Below are 15,102 nucleotides of genomic sequence, written 5' to 3'. Positions count from 1 at the left end.
TTTTTCAAAGGATACACGCGGTGGTAACACTCTTCAACATCCAGCAACCACTCCAGCATGTCTGCCAATGAAGGGCAGAGTGCAGACCGCTGGAAGAAGGCCTCCAGGCTTAGACCATCTGCTTGCTGCTCACAGAGCAGGAAAACACTGGCCACGTGAGCACCAGCAATATCCCGTACCTTTTGGAGTTCGGTTCTGTACAAAACAAGACCCAGCCATGTCACACGCTGGGATGGTTGATGACCCAGAGCAACTGTTAATTTTTTGTATTTCAACACTGCCTTTCATCAGACACGGTTACATTCTCTCATATTTGCACTTCTGTCATCATGTCTGAAGAGAACCTCAACAAATCCAAGAGGGGAACCTGGCTTCTCCCCTCCCCTTTTGGCTAATTCTCTAACAGCAATGCTTGCTATGTAGACGACTTAAGAAAAGCACGAATTGGCAAAGATCTTACCAAAATTCCAAATGGCTCAACAAGTTGCAATGGGAAAGGTGCTGAGCTTGGGTAGCTCACTATAAAATTACCACAAAGCTCACTAGGCAGAGCCAAGGGAAGCCAGTCTGAACAGCCTCGTGGGCTATTATGGACACAAATAATAACATGAAACCGCTTTGTTTGCCTGGGAAAGTGCTGTAGAAATAACTGATTGGGGCCAGAGTAAGTTAGTTGAACTTACTTAATTTCACCAGGAATTCAAGGTCTGGCTCCAACCAAAATAAATGTAGACGTGAGATGCCACACTTGTGGGCTACAGCAAGTGAGAAATAAAGAATCATTCACGCCAGAAAAAAAACCCCACTTTGCCAGCTAGCACATGATTTTGAGACGAACACAATGGATACAGCGCATGACCCTGCCCAGCCCACACTGCAAGGCAGTCCTTACAGCTGGTCCTGCTGCAGCTCCTCCAACAAAGCCTCCACTGCACATCGCTGCTTACACCTGAGCCTCTCCGGCAGACCCGGAAAGTCTTTCAACGGGGTATTAGCAAAGGGAACCTTCTGGGAGGCCTGCATTTGCCCAGCCAGATTGGCCAGTGAGCTGAGGAGAGGTGTGCAGGCAGCCAGTGCCCTCTTCCAGGCCTTGTGCTGCTCCTGGAGGACGTGGAAACACTTCTTCAGGGAGCAGTGGACTGTGTGCAGGCAGCCTGCACCTTCAGAAGCCATCCTGAAGACAAAACACAGAATTCTGGTCAAGCCAGGCCCCACGCAACAAGGCTCCAACAGCACCCGGGTCCACTCAGCCCGGTGGAGAAAGAGCAGCCACTCCCTTGCCAAGTCTTCTCTATTGGATTGAGTCAGGGTTGAGCTGAGTTGCCCATCTCTACCTGCATACCTTCATACACACATACACACATACCTTCATCTGGCTTCACGGACACCTACATCTAGTTTGCTAAGGCATTCTCAATCAGAGATCTGTTTTAAATAACAGCTGCTGCAGAGTGTCAAACATGCAGAATTAATGACAGCAGCAGATTGAATAAAAACTGATGTTCAAAACCCATCAAATAAATTGTATAAAAAACATTTCAGCTAGAGTGTATCTTTTAAAAAACAACACCTGGATTTAAATTAAACCTAGTTGAGTACAAACATTAAAATCTACACATATAATCTCATAAACTAACCCAAAATCTACCTGTGCACATAGAAGAGAAACATTATTTATTTATTTATTGTACTTATATACCGCCCCATAGCCGAAGCTCTCTGGGCGGTTTACAGTAACTAAAAACATTAAAACAAGTATACAAATTTAAAAACACATCTTTTAAAAACAATTTAAACACAATTAAAAAATTTAAAACAATCTAAAACACATGCTAAAATGCCTAGGAGAAGAGGAAAGTCTTGACCTGGCGCCAAAAAGATAACAGTTTTGGTGCCAGGCGCACCTCGTCTGGGAGATTATTCCATAATTTCGGGGGCCACCACTGAGAAGGCCCTCTCCCTTGTTGCCAGTCTCCCAGCTTCCCAGTAGGCACCTGCAGGAGGGCCTTTGATCTTGAACGTAGTGTACGGGTGGGTTCGTATTGGGAGAGTCATTCCATCAGGTATTGTGGTCCCAAGCCGTGTAAGGCTTTATAGGTCAAAACCAGCACCTTGAATCGAGCTCGGAAACATACAGGCAGCCAATGCAAGTGGGCCAGAATTGGTTTTATATGTTCAGACCATCTGGTCCCTGTTACCAATCTGGCCGCTGCATTTTGTACAAGCTGCAGTTTCTGAACTGTCTTCAAAGGCAGCCCCACATAGAGTGCATTGCAGTAATCTAATTTGGAGGTTACCAGAGCATGGACAACTGAAGCCAGGTTATCCCTGTCCAGATAGGGATGTAGTTGGGCCACCAACCGAAGTTGGTAGAAGGCACTCCGTGCCACCGAGGCTACCTGAGCCTCAAGTGACAGAGATGGTTCTAAGAGAACCCCCAAGCTACAAACCTGCTCCTTCAGGGGGAGTGCAACCCCATTCACGACAGGTTGGACATCCACCATCTGGTCAGAAGAACCACCTACTAGCAGCATCTCAGTCTTGTCTGGATTGAGCCTCAGTTTATTAGCCCTCATCCAGTCCATTGTCGCAGCCAGGCACCGGTTCAGCACATTGACAGCCTCACCTGAAGAAGATGAAAAGGAGAAATAGAGCTGTGTGTCATCAGCATACTGATGGCAACGCACTCCAAAGCTCCGGATGACTGCACCCAATGGTTTCATGTAGATGTTGAACAGCATGGGGGACAGAACTGACCCCTGTGGAACCCCATAATGGAGAGTCCAGGGTGCCGAGCAATGTTCCCCAAGCACCACCTTCTGGAGGCGACCTGCCAAGTAGGAGCGGAACCACTGCAATGCAGTACCTCCAACTCCCAACTCAGCCAGTCTCCCCAGAAGGATACCATGGTTGATGGTATCGAAAGCCGCTGAGAGATCAATAAGAATCAACAGAGTCACACTCCTCCTGTCTCTCTCCCGACACAGGTCATCATACAGGGCGACCAAGGCTGTCTCCGTGCCAAAACCAGGCCTGAAACCCGACTGAAATGGATCCAGATAATCGGTCTCATCCAAGAGTGTCTGGAGCTGGCCCGCAACCACTCGTTCAAGGACCTTGCCCAGGAATGGAACATTTGCTACTGGCCTATACTTATTCAGATTTTCTGGGTCCAGGGAGGGTTTCTTCAGGAGTGGTCTCACCACTGCCTCTTTCAGGCAGCCAGGGACCACCCCCTCTCGCAGAGAGGCATTAATTACCTCCCTAGCCCAGCCGGTTGTTCCATCCCTGCTAGCTTTTATTAGCCAAGAAGGGCAAGGATCCAGCACAGAAGTGGTTGCACGAACCTGTCCAAGCACCTTGTCAACCTCCTCAAGCTGCACCAACTGAAACTCATCCAAGATATCGGGGGACACCCAGTTTCTTTTTTAAACAAACACTTATATCGATATATGGAAGAGATATTTATTATCCTCTGCATAGAGGAGATAAAGTTTCGTTCGGGGTGGAGCGCCTATGGCTCTCCAGATGTTGCTGGTTTACAACTCCCATCATCCATGACCTCCCAGACTGGCTGGGCAGGTAGAGTCCAACAACGGCTGGAGGGCCAGAGATGGTCCTCACCCTGCTGTAGGTAAAGTTTTGAGGGGGGGAAACCAGTCTTCCCAGTCTTTCTAGAAAAACCAGTAGCTGCTAGCTGGGCAAGTGATGCCCTTGTGGTCATCATTAAACAAAGGAAATAAATGGATACCAATTTTCCATTGCTTTTTTTAAAAAAAAGTCTTCTTTATCAAGTCTTTGAGCCAACTAGATTTGCTATGCTAGTTTCTCAGCCAGCATATTAACTTTGTTGTTGTTGTTATGTGCCTTCAAGTCGACTACGACTTATGGCAACCCTATGAATCAGTGACCTCCAAGAGCATCTGTCATGAACCACCCCGTTCAGATCTTGTAAGTTCAGGTCTGTGGCTTCCTTTATGGAATCAATCTATCTCCTGTTTGGCCTTCCTCTTTTTCTACTCCATGCTGTTTTTCCAAGCATTATTATCTTTTCTAGTGAATCGTGTCTTCTCATTATGTGTCCAAAGTATGACAACCTCAGTTTCATCATTTTAGCTTCTAGTGATAGTTCATGTTTAATTTGTTCTAACACCCAATTATTTGTCTTTTTCGCAGTCCATGCTATGCGCAAAGCTCTACTCCAACACCACATTTCAAATGAGTTGACTTTTCTCTTATCCACTTTTTTCACTGTCCAACTTTCACATCCATACATAGAGATCGGGAATACCACAGTCTGAATGATCCTGACAGTCTATCGTGCCACTCATTTACAGTGCATTTTAACACCATTTTCTGGTGCAATCCTAGTGTAGTCTAGCTGCATGAGCAGATAACCTTCCTTGACCGAGGTGGCCTCAAGTATGCTCTTCAATATCCATGCTGAGGACACCTGAGGTCTCGCTCTGGATTTCATAGCCTGCATGGGACTGTCTCAGATTGTCACTGGACTTACACACAAAGAAAGATATGCTTTATTTCGTCTTTGCTCCTAAGGGTAAAAGATGCAGTCTGGATATAGGAAGGATGATCTTCACCTCATTGTCGTAGTCAGAATACTTCCTCATGAACTCTGGCTTTTGGCAGGAGCCCCTGCAGAAGTGGAGGACAGATCCTATGCCCCCTGCCATCCTGGAGACTTTGTAGATTCCTGACTGTCAGGGGGATTTTGCAGTGGATAGAGCTGGTGATCCTGTCAAAGCCCTGCTCTCACTGTGGGATGGGGAACTCGGGAGGGCTATTGGCACAACTGCTCCCGAGGGTCGTCTCCGGCACTGCAGAGTCCACACTGCACCTTTGTTTACTGAGGAGCTACAAACAGTGAAGCATGCCGGGGGCTGACTAGAGCACAGGTGGCAGAAAATTTGCTCCAAAACTGAACGAACTCTTGCTCATTATAGCAAAAAAGAACCACCTTGCCACCTCCACTGCATCTTTGAACAGCCATCCGGCAGAGTTGTTTCAGGGGGTCAGGCCACTAGTTACGTATATCAGAAGTGGGGGGCGGGTGTCTGGAGCACTCCGTACCATGCTGTCAGCAGTTTGCACGGTGCTTTGAGACTAAAGTCATTCATCTCCATAGCTTTGTGTACATTGCAGCCTGTCAAGGTGTTCAGTGCAGTATTTTCCCATACTCTATGGGATCAATGTCAGTTTATGCCACCCACCAGGAGCAGGACCTTTTCCATGGTGGCTCCAGAGCCCTGCAATGCTCTGCTCTGAGGATTCCATGCCTGTCCTTCCCTGGTCTCCTTCCACAGGCTGGAAAAAATCACTTTGATCCCATCAACCAGTTGGCAAGCAACGGAGAGTCTGTTTTATTTATTCATTTGTTTGGTTTATTAGCTACTTGCTACCCAAAAGTCTCCAAGTGACTTACAACATATTTTGTTGTTGTAGTTATGTGCCTCCAAGTCAAATACGACTTATGGCTACCCTGTGAATCAATGACCTCCGAGAGCATCTGTCATGAACCACTCTGTTTAGATCTTGTAAGTTCAGATCTATGGCTTCCTTTATGGAATCAATCCATCTCTTGTTTGGACAACATACTTAAAAGCCAAAAATACATCATACATAAAACAAACATAAAACAAAACAATAACCACCCCCACACAGCAGACTAATCCTGGCTGCCAAAGCAAAAAAAAAGCAAAAACAAAAAATCTCACCCACCCTCCAGCAGTAAAAATTAAAAATAAAACACAAACATAAACACACATACACACATCCAGCCCAAGGTCAGGTGTGTTATTCTGGGGATGTTCCATCCCTGCCCACCCAAGACTCTCTCAGCCTCCAAGGCGTGGGGTGCGGGTGGGGTGTCTTCCTCTAGGGGTGGGCTGACGGCTCTCCTCTTCTTCCAGAAAGGGCCAAAGCGTAAAGCAGAGCATCAGCATCAGATGGCAAGAGGCTTGCTCGGCAGGTCTTCTGGCTTCTGCACCTCCCCTGTAGCTACTGGGGGTCCAAGACTCAGCCCAGAAATGTATCCTCCTCTACCCAGGAGTCTTGGCCTGAAAGCCAGTAGGCTTTGTGGCCATCTGATGACCAGGACAAACCAAACAGGTCCCAGAGGTAATCTGTTGCTTTCCCCTAAAGCGGGGGTGGGGGGCTTGCATTTGCTTGTGGATGATCCCTACGGGGGGAGGGGAGCGTATGGGGAGACTCGGTTGTGCATGGGACCTGATGAACCCATAAATCCTTGTGCTTCATTGAGCCCCCTTAATTCCCCACTCTCCTCTACAATACTAAATCCAAGCACCAAGTGCTTTCAAGGAATCTTCTTCAAGCGCCGGGCCTCCTCCACAGCCAAGTCGTGCTATCCTAAGCTTCCCACAGCAGCTTAGGAAACAGGAAAGTGAAGGGAAAATGACAAAAAAATAAAGCAGGGAGAGAGAAGGCAGCCTTGAATGGGGGAGTGAAAAGGGCCTTTTCTGCCCGTCAAACAAAAGCCGCCGTGTCTTCACAAACAAGCCTGTTATTCTAACACCAAAGCCAAAGGCGACTTGGCAGCAATGGGAAATATGAAAATGTTAGGCTTGTGGGAACCATCCACACTGTGGTTTTTTGGCACGCTGGTTGAGTGTATTTCTGTAACATGTTCCACGCAGGCTGGCCATCCACTTCCAACACAAACACAGACACACACGCCACTAAAATCCAAATTGCTACAAGGGTATTTCAGATGTGGGCTGTCCCGTCTGGGGCAGTGGTTAGTGTAGCCAACCTGGTGCCCTCCAGACACTTCAGACTACAACTCCCATCAGTCCCAGCATCACCTGGCTGGACTGGCTTGGGTTGATGGGAGCTGTAGTCCAAAACATCTGGAGGGCACCAGGTTGGAGAAGGTTGGGTTAGCGTCAGACAATGGCTGGGGAGACCTCAGTTCAATTCCTCACTCAGCCACAAAGTTCACTGGGCAGGTGACCTTGGGTCAATCACTTTGCCTCACAGGGCTGTTGTGAGGATAAAAGTGGGGGAGGCAAAAGAAGCACGAACACCACTTGAGTGCCTTGTTGCAAAGGCAGGAGCTAAATAAAATTTAAACTTTAAAAAACGCCCCTACTGAAAAGGAGCTCTCTCTGTGTAAGGAACGCTTTGTCCATTTCCACTTACAAATACTATGCCTGGTTCTACAGAGATGTGGGGGAAGAGGCAGAAGAGGTAGCAATGTGGCCAATTGCAAGTAATTATTCTGATCCTGCGCAACAATTATTCTGATTTGCATTACATTGCACAGAGATATCATTTCTTGCAGGAAGGGCAATATGATGTGCAATTAAAGAAATGTATACAGTAATGCACACCATCTGCTACTTCGCAGATAAGTGTCCGAAACATTCAGTTCCTTGAGGCACTCAGACCGAGTACTGTTTGGCTCAATCCACCAGCGGCGTAATCTTGTCTAAGTCTGCTATGAAGCGAGCACAGGATTGCATCCTTCATGCGCCTTTTAGCTTTTGTGTGTTTCTAGAGTTTCAATGCGCCACTTCCATGTTTTTTGTAGTGGTTACAGTGTTGGACTACGACCTGGGAGACCAGGGTTCGAATCCCCCCACAGCCAGGAAGCTCACTGGGCGACCTTGGGCCAGTCACTGCCTCTATCTCAGAGGGAGGCAATGGGAAACCCCCTCTGAATACCGCTTACCATGAAAACCCTATTCGTGGGGGCGCCGTAAGTCGGGATCGACTTGGGGCCGTCCATCTCATTTATTTTATTTGCTAAATTGCAGACTGCCACGCAGTGTTCTCCTGAACCGGCGATTTCTTTCACATTGCAGACATTTCACTTTACGGAGCTATCCCAGGCGCGTCCCTCAACGCAAGGGGCCGCCGCCACCAGCAGCGCCCGGAGGGCGGGCAGAGCGCTTCTTCTAGCCGGAACGCTGAGGGCCTTTTATTCGGGGCGGGCGGACAAGAGGATTCTCCTGACGCGCCAGCCAGCCACGCGGGCCGAAGAAGAGCCCACTCCGGCCCGCCCCTCCCTCCGCGGCCAGCCTGAGGCCCCGGAAGGCAGGCGGGACGGCCAAGGGGCCCGACCCTCCCACCACATCCCGTCTATGCTGCCGGACGCTCCCTTCGCGTCTCCCTACCTGGCTCCGTCTCGCTCGCTCCGCTTCCGCCTCGAGGCGCCTTCTGCGCTTGCGCCGCCGAGCGGCCTGCTGGGAAGCGTAGTTCCTTCGCTCTCAGCAGCTCCCCGCTGTCCCGCCCCCGCAGAGTTTGTATTGGCAGAGCCTGATCTCCCGAGTCGCTGATTGGCTGGCGGCCAAAGGACAAGGCGCGGCTCTTTAGGCGGGCCGCGGTTGCCTTGGTGACGGGGCGCGACTCCGCGGCTTCCGCTTGTGAGGCGGACTAGAGATCCTTGGGGCATGTGCAGAGCGCTCCTTTGAGGAGGGCGTTCGTTGTTCTCTCCCTGCTCTTTTTAGCCCACAACGACCCTGTGAGATAGGCTAGCCGACGGAAGGCGTGTTCCGCGCCGACAGGCGCAGCTGGCCCTAGGAGGGGGCGCCCCTCAGGCGCGGCGGGGCTGTGGCCGGCAAGGGCCGCTCGACGCGCCCTCTCTGGCAGCCCCGCGGAGAAGGCCGGCCTCGAAGCCGCCCTGCCCTGGGTCTTCACAACAGCCAGGACAGGTAGGCTAGGGTCAGGCGGGCAGCTGGGGACCGGCCCAAGGCAGAAAGCGAGGAAATCGACGAGGGGAGCGGGGGCGAGGCAGGAGGGCGAGCTCAGAACCCTGGAGGCAGCTTGACCTGAACAACGTGGAAATAGAACTGGCTGGCGGGGCAGGGTGGGGCCAGGGCCGGGGGTGCAGTCGGCCAGGGGCTCGGGGGTCTTAGACACTTTCCTTTTGGGGGAGCAGGGTCCCAACAGAGTCCCTAGGTCTCCAGTATCCTATGAGCCAATCAGCAGGAAAGGGGAATGTGTTAGCCACTAGTCAAAGTATTCTAACATGCTTCCTTGTCCTTTCCTGCTGATTGGAGCCAATGAAAGGAGGTGAGTCAGTCACTAAGAAGACTCTTCTCAGTAGCTAACACACTCACCTTTCATTCTATTGGTTTATAGGGGTGTCTGTTGTTGTGGGAGACTTTAACAAGGATCTCATTCTCAACCCAGCAGTAAAAAAAAGGATGGATGGGGATGTGGCTGTGACTATCCTGAAGGGACCCTGCACTTCTGAATTTACCACTACACGACTGTCCAGGGGAGCCAGGAACTGGTTTATTGGCAAGCCCATTATAACCAGGGAAGAGTGGAAAGGGAGGGGTATTTATGCAAGCATGCTGCCCTGTGTCTCTGGGGATGTCCAGATGCGTTAAGACCTATAACACTGAAGTTGGTTACTAGTTCCCAGTTCATAATTTGCTTCAAAATGTTACAAAAAAGAAAAGTTCACAGCTAGAGCAACTCCAAAGCAAAGTTAACATGTCTCTGAATCCCAAAATATATGTTGGGGTAGCCCGTATCATATAACTCTGTGATCTGGGGACTCTCCCCGTCAAGAACAACAATACATTTATTGCATCAAAATGATCAGGCTTCTGAAATGCACATAAATGCATAATGAGGTAGTAAAATGATAAAAAATAAGTAACTGAGGGTGCCCACGGCAAAATCTGCTGTGGGCCAAGACAAATCATACAGCCCAGGAAAGGAGAGGGTGTCCTCTACCAGATGCTAGTGGTTCCCACCTGGCCCAGAGCTTCTGTTGGGTGCAGGGCATGTATACGAGCATCTATACACAACCAAAATAGACCAAAAAAAAGTGAAGAAAAAAGAATCTGGGGTACTCATCACAAAATTTGCTCTGGGCAAAGACAAATCAAAGCCCCCCCAAAATGATAGGGTGTCCTTTATGCTACTCCAGGGATTACAGTCAAGGCTTATGATCTTTGGTGTAATTTTTTCATGTTTAATTTTTGCCTGGAGGCAGAGAGCAGAGGCTGCCAGCACATAGAGAGCCCCCAGCTGATCCCTTCGCGGAGCCTGTGCTTGCATGCCCAAGGTGGCCTGCCGCTTTCGCCCTCGCCCTGCTTGGCCGCCCTGCGGGAACAGGAGCCATGCCATCACGGTCCTGGGCAGGCGAGGAGGGGCGCCCGGCCCACGATGCTCACGGGGAGGCACACTGCTCTTCCTGACGTGGGGCAAAGGGACCCCCAAGCTGCTGCGGATGCCCCGAGGGACGCTCCGCTTGCGCGCCTCTTGCAGACGCCGCCTCCACCCCCACCCCTCCCACGGGAAAGGGCAGCAGGACTCCCACCTCTGGCATGGCCGGGGGCCGAGGTGAAGGAGGCGGCGGGCCGAGCCCCCCTCCGAGCTGAGCGGGCGGGTCACGCAGGGGTTAATGCCGTCCGCGCGCTCCCCGCTCCGCGGTGCTTGCGTGGACCCTACCATCCGGCGAGGGGGGGAGGGGAGGGGAGGGAGCGCGCGTCCTCCCGGCCGGCCCGGTGAGCTCTCCCGCCAGGGAGGGCGGAGCGGGAGGCGGGCGGCGAGCCCCAGAGCCGCGTCGTGCGGGGCATCGGGCAGCTCCTGCTCCGCCAGGGCGGGCCCAGGGCGGGCCAACCAAACCAGGAAGGGACGGAGCCCGCCGGTCGGCTGGTCGGGATGGTGCGCCTGCGCCGCCGCGCCTGCCTGGCGCTCTTCCTCTGCGCGCTTTTCGTTTTCGGCGCCCTCCTGGCGCTGCGCGCCCGCAAGGCCTCCGACGGCTCCGGCGCCCTGGCCGAGGGCCGCCGCCGCCGCCGCTTCCCCGGGCCTGCGGCGCCTTCCCCACCGAGCCCCAAGGCGCAGCCGGGTGGCCCTAGGCGGACCTCGGCGGCGCTACACGCCTTCTACTACACGTGGTACGGGACACCGCGCTTCGACAGCCGCTACGTGCACTGGGACCATGCGATGGTGCCCCACTGGGACCCCAAGATCTCGGCCAACTACCCCAAGGGCCGCCACAGTCCCCCCGAGGACATCGGCGCCAGCTTCTACCCGGCGCTGGGGCCCTACAGCTCCCGCGACCCGGCCGTGCTGGAGGAGCACATGCGGCAGCTGCGCGCCGCCGCCATCGGTAAGGGCGCGCTCCCGCGGGGGCTGGGGCGGTGCCGGGCGGCCTGAGCCACGAAAGGACCGCGGGGCGGGCACAGACAAGCGCCAGAGGGGAAGAAGGCGCCACGGAGAGGGCGAAAGGCGGCCGGGTCACCAGCAAGCGATGCCCCCATGCCGAGATTTCCCCGTGCCGGCTGACCCGGCGGAGGAGCCCTCCCCCTCCGCGTTAACAGGCACTTGCCCTCTACATCCGAGAGGCGACATCCTTCCCCCTCGCTCGCGTCTCTGGGTCGCGGGAGGGTTGTGCAGCAGATTCCACTCTAGTGGCAGACCCAGCCAGGTACGTTTGGGCTGTCTGGTGTTTCCATGAGAGGCAAGAGGCTGAATTTCCAGCATCTGCACCTCAGATGAAACGTCAGCACCATTCTGGTCTGGACAGCTCCTCCAAGAACTTTCTGCAGAGGCCAGAAGTCTTGTCTGTTGGCCGACGGGGCAGAGGGTGAAGGTTGGCTCCTGCTTCTAGGTCTCACCTGAAGGTTTAAAATCCAGTGGATGGGACGGTTAACCAGGCTTGGATTTTGGGGGGTGCTTGAGAAACCATCCCGAAGACAGCATCAGGACAAAAACATTATTCCAACCAACTAGCCTGAAGCTTTTTGGGGGGTGGGGGTTGCTGGTAGACACCGTGGCTTGGATATTCCTTTTCAGTGCCTTTTGGTATACAGATTTAAGGAGGGATTCCTTCTGTCCCCATCCTAAGATGACCTGGACGCAATTCTCTCTCGCTGCAGGAGTCATGGTTCTATCCTGGTACCCACCTGGCCTGGCAAATGACAACGGGGAGCCCTCTGAGAGCCTGGTGGCCTTCATCTTGGATGCTGCACACAGATATGCGATCAAGGTGCCTGCTGTTGCCGCTGCTTGGAGCCATTAGGAGCATTTATCAGAACTGCCTCCTACTTTGTAGCAGCCTGGCTATGCTTGCGGGGGGAGGGGGTGTCACTCACAAGCAGTACATGCACAGTCGCAGGTTGGTGCAGCTTCTGACTGGTTAGCTTCTCCCTCCATGGAGCCTCTTTATGCCATGGGATGGGGAAAATCTGTTAGGGCACTGATTTTGGGGACATAGTTTGAGAGCAGGCCTACCAGCGGCAATTCAGGGTCTTCCCTCCCTGTCCCCCAGCTGATTTTGAAAAATAAAAATGAACAGAAATGGATGAATTGCCTCTCTTTTGGGAGAGACAGTTCCAGATTTACCATTTTAAAAGATATTGGTAGAATAATGACTTGATGCTGCTGTTGATAACTACTTTTATTTTGTCCTAGCAAAAAGCCGCCATTGCATGAATGGTTGCAGAGAATTAGGTAGAGGTGGGGGAAGGAGAGTTCTTCCTGCAGCTGCTCTCCTCGGAGTCATTAACATGGCTGGGGCTGCCTCCCAACAGTAGCTCTGCATTCCTTTTCTGCAGGTCGCATTTCATATCCAGCCATACCAGGGGCGTGACGACAACACAGTGCACAACAACGTGAAATACATCCTAGGCAAGTAAGTGCTCGATGGCCAAGAAGTCCAAATGCCAAGTCTTCACCCACTTGGGAAAGCAGCAGCAAACTCTTGCTGAAGGGCCAAAAGGACAGGACAGACCCTTGTGAGGCAACTGCGGCCTGTGAGAAACCCAAGAGCTTGAGGCTGGAGATACTATTACAACTTACTTAAATTGCATGTTTTAAATGCTGCTTATTGAGTTTGTGGTTTACAGCTAAGAACAGTCTTTTGTCTGGAAAGAGATCCTCTTACATGAAACCTTAATAGCCTTTATCCACTGGCTCTGTGGCAGTTGCTGGTTGACTGGAATGGGGGAAGAGCACTCACTCTGCTCAGTCCAAGAGAGTCTCCCTGGAAAAGGCCTGACTCTAGTACTAGCTCCGCTTTGTCTATCTATTGGCAGACAAAGTCTGGGCGGAAGGGGGAAGAGGGTCCTGGTGCAATGTTTTGGGCAGGGCAAACCAGGCAATGGGTTGTCCTCCTGAGAGCAGGGCCAACTTTCTCTAGGGTGCTTATGGGCTTTAATGCCCAATCTTTGGCCTTAAATAAACAGCCTGTTGTTTTGGCAGGTATGGAATGCATGAAGCTTTCTACAGATACAAGACCAGCACAGGCTGCAGCCTGCCTTTATTTTATATTTATGACTCTTACCTTACACCACCCGAAGCGTGGGCTAATCTGCTCACCCCATCAGGCTCCCACTCGCTGCGCAATACCCCCTATGATGCTGTTTTCATTGCACTGCTGGTGGAAGACAGACACCAACAGGACATCCTCTCAGCAGGCTATGATGGCCTCTACACCTACTTTGCCTCCAACGGCTTCTCTTACGGCTCCTCCCACCACAACTGGAAAGCCATCAAAGCATTCTGCGACGCCAACAATCTCCTCTTCATCCCAAGCGTGGGCCCTGGCTACATAGACACCAGCATCCGCCCGTGGAACCACCACAACACCCGCCACAGGGTGAATGGCAAGTACTACGAGACGGCCCTGCAGGCGGCCCTCCTAGTGCGCCCAGAGATTGTCTCCATCACTTCCTTCAATGACTGGCATGAGGGCACCCAGATTGAGAAGGCTGTTCCCAAGAAGACCGTGACCCGCCTTTATCTGGATTACTCACCCCACCAGCCAGACATGTATCTAGAGCTGACCCGCAAGTGGGCCGAACACTACAGCAAGGAGAAGGAGGAATGGCTCATGTGAGCAAGCTGCCAGGCTGAGTCTGCTGGGCGTGAAGAGTCCCAAAGACAACCTGGCAGTTCAGGCAGAGGAAGCTGCTCTCGAGCTCTGAGCACCTGGGCACACAGGTGTTAAGAGACTTTTAAAAGCAGTCACCCTCCCTCAACAATTGGCTGTAATGCATATTTTGGCACATGGCAAAGAAAAGGAAAAGAGATTAAGAGAAGGGAATAATTTGGCTGATAAAGCGGCAAAGGAAGCAGCCCTCTCTGAAACAGGTCCCACAGTTGCTCTCCAGCTTACCCCTCTGAATGCTTTAAAGCCTCACTACTCACCCGTTGAAGCAGAGGATGCTGCCGCCAAAGGAGCATCTCTGACACCGGAAGGGTGGTGGAAGCTGCTAACAGGACAAGTTATAGTGCCACGGCCCCTTTTGAGACAGGTTGTCTTAGGTATGGCATTTCGTAAACCATAAAGAATGAGACGTCAGTAATTCTCAAGTTCAGTGCTGCCACCAGGCGCAGCATCCCAAGCTAAGTCCCTTTCCTTATAAATGTGATAGTCGTCAGTCGGAGGGCAGAGCTCCACCCATGCGATGCTCTCCCTTTGCAAAGGTTTTCAATAAAGGCAAGCTTTTGCACTTTGGCTGGTCTCGTCTCCATTCTTTATTGGCATCTCAAGGAATTGAGTGCCTTTCATGAGTCAAGCCATCCATCCAGGCCTGATTCTTTTGTAACACAGGGGTGAGCTTCAGTTCCTGTTAGTTCACGTACCTCTTGAAAGGGCTGTGAAGCTCCAGTAGGGCAGCATACTGATCTGCTACTGCGCAAAACGTCCGAGCAGATTAAACAGGGAGCTCTCATCTCTTCCCCTGTTGCAAGCCGAGGACAATTCATATCAAGCATTAGTTCTGCAGGAGGTGCTCAAGTGAACAGTGCACCCTTGTTGCTGTTTTGTTCCTGGGACATTTGTTCCTAGTCTGCAGCTGCTAGTTAGACCTCTGTCCACCGCTCCCAGCAAATTTAACCTGTTTGAGCCCCACCCTTTAAAGACAGACAAGTTGTGTATGCAGGACAGTTCTCAGAAACTGTGATGTATCATGTTTTTGGAATTCCAATGATGAAAAGTGTACCTCATCTTGCAATAAAATGCGACCTTCACTAGCATCAGCATTTGTTCCTCCCAAGATGGGCAGCACCTGCAGAAGAGTGATGCCTAGTGGCCCAGGACAAGGGCCTTGTTGCACACTCTGGCCTCTGCTTCAGCTGGAGACTCCTCCCTCATCT

General features: G+C 51.8%; 2 protein-coding genes across 4 annotated transcripts in view; one reads left to right on the top strand and one right to left on the bottom strand.

Moving 5' to 3' along the window:
• AIRIM (AFG2 interacting ribosome maturation factor) overlaps window positions 1-8,240 on the bottom strand; it is a 38,838-nt gene extending 30,598 nt beyond the window's left edge. For both annotated transcript variants that reach the window (XM_061596517.1, XM_061596519.1), the window contains exons 1-3: window positions 8,154-8,240; window positions 893-1,174; window positions 16-195 (exon numbers count right to left, since the gene is read on the bottom strand). In XM_061596517.1, the coding sequence (XP_061452501.1) occupies window positions 16-195; window positions 893-1,173 (461 nt within the window). In that variant the 5' untranslated portion in view covers window position 1,174; window positions 8,154-8,240. The remainder of the gene's footprint in view (window positions 1-15; window positions 196-892; window positions 1,175-8,153) is intronic.
• A 287-nt stretch (window positions 8,241-8,527) lies between these two features.
• Window positions 8,528-14,969, top strand: MANEAL (mannosidase endo-alpha like). Of its 2 annotated transcripts, none has more exons than XM_061597530.1 (4): window positions 8,528-8,690; window positions 11,880-11,989; window positions 12,558-12,634; window positions 13,204-14,969. In XM_061597530.1, the coding sequence occupies exons 2-4, from the start codon at window positions 11,885-11,887 to the stop codon at window positions 13,838-13,840; spliced, it is 819 nt and encodes a 272-aa protein (XP_061453514.1). In that variant the 5' UTR covers window positions 8,528-8,690; window positions 11,880-11,884; the 3' UTR covers window positions 13,841-14,969. The 2 variants fall into 2 exon arrangements, with proteins under 2 accessions (XP_061453514.1, XP_061453513.1); XM_061597529.1 differs by lacking the exon at window positions 8,528-8,690 and adding an exon at window positions 10,525-11,110.
• The last annotated feature ends 133 nt before the right edge of the window (window positions 14,970-15,102 follow it).

Source organism: Rhineura floridana, chromosome 15, assembly GCF_030035675.1.
Source record: "Rhineura floridana isolate rRhiFlo1 chromosome 15, rRhiFlo1.hap2, whole genome shotgun sequence".
Taxonomy (NCBI): domain Eukaryota; kingdom Metazoa; phylum Chordata; class Lepidosauria; order Squamata; family Rhineuridae; genus Rhineura; species Rhineura floridana.
The sequence above is the reverse complement of the archived record's forward strand: the minus strand, read 5'-3'. Positions and strand labels throughout refer to the sequence as shown.

What these genes read in the sequence shown, in the direction of transcription:
- MANEAL (XM_061597529.1), top strand. Translation starts at nt 10,660, where the DNA reads ATGGTGCGCCTGCGCCGCCGCGCCTGCCTGGCGCTCTTCCTCTGCGCG. An exon ending in CACACAGATATGCGATCAAG is followed by an intron (nt 11,990 to 12,557) that starts GTGCCTGCTGTT and finishes CCTTTTCTGCAG; the next exon opens with GTCGCATTTCATATCCAGCC. An exon ending in GTGAAATACATCCTAGGCAA is followed by an intron (nt 12,635 to 13,203) that starts GTAAGTGCTCGA and finishes TTGTTTTGGCAG; the next exon opens with GTATGGAATGCATGAAGCTT.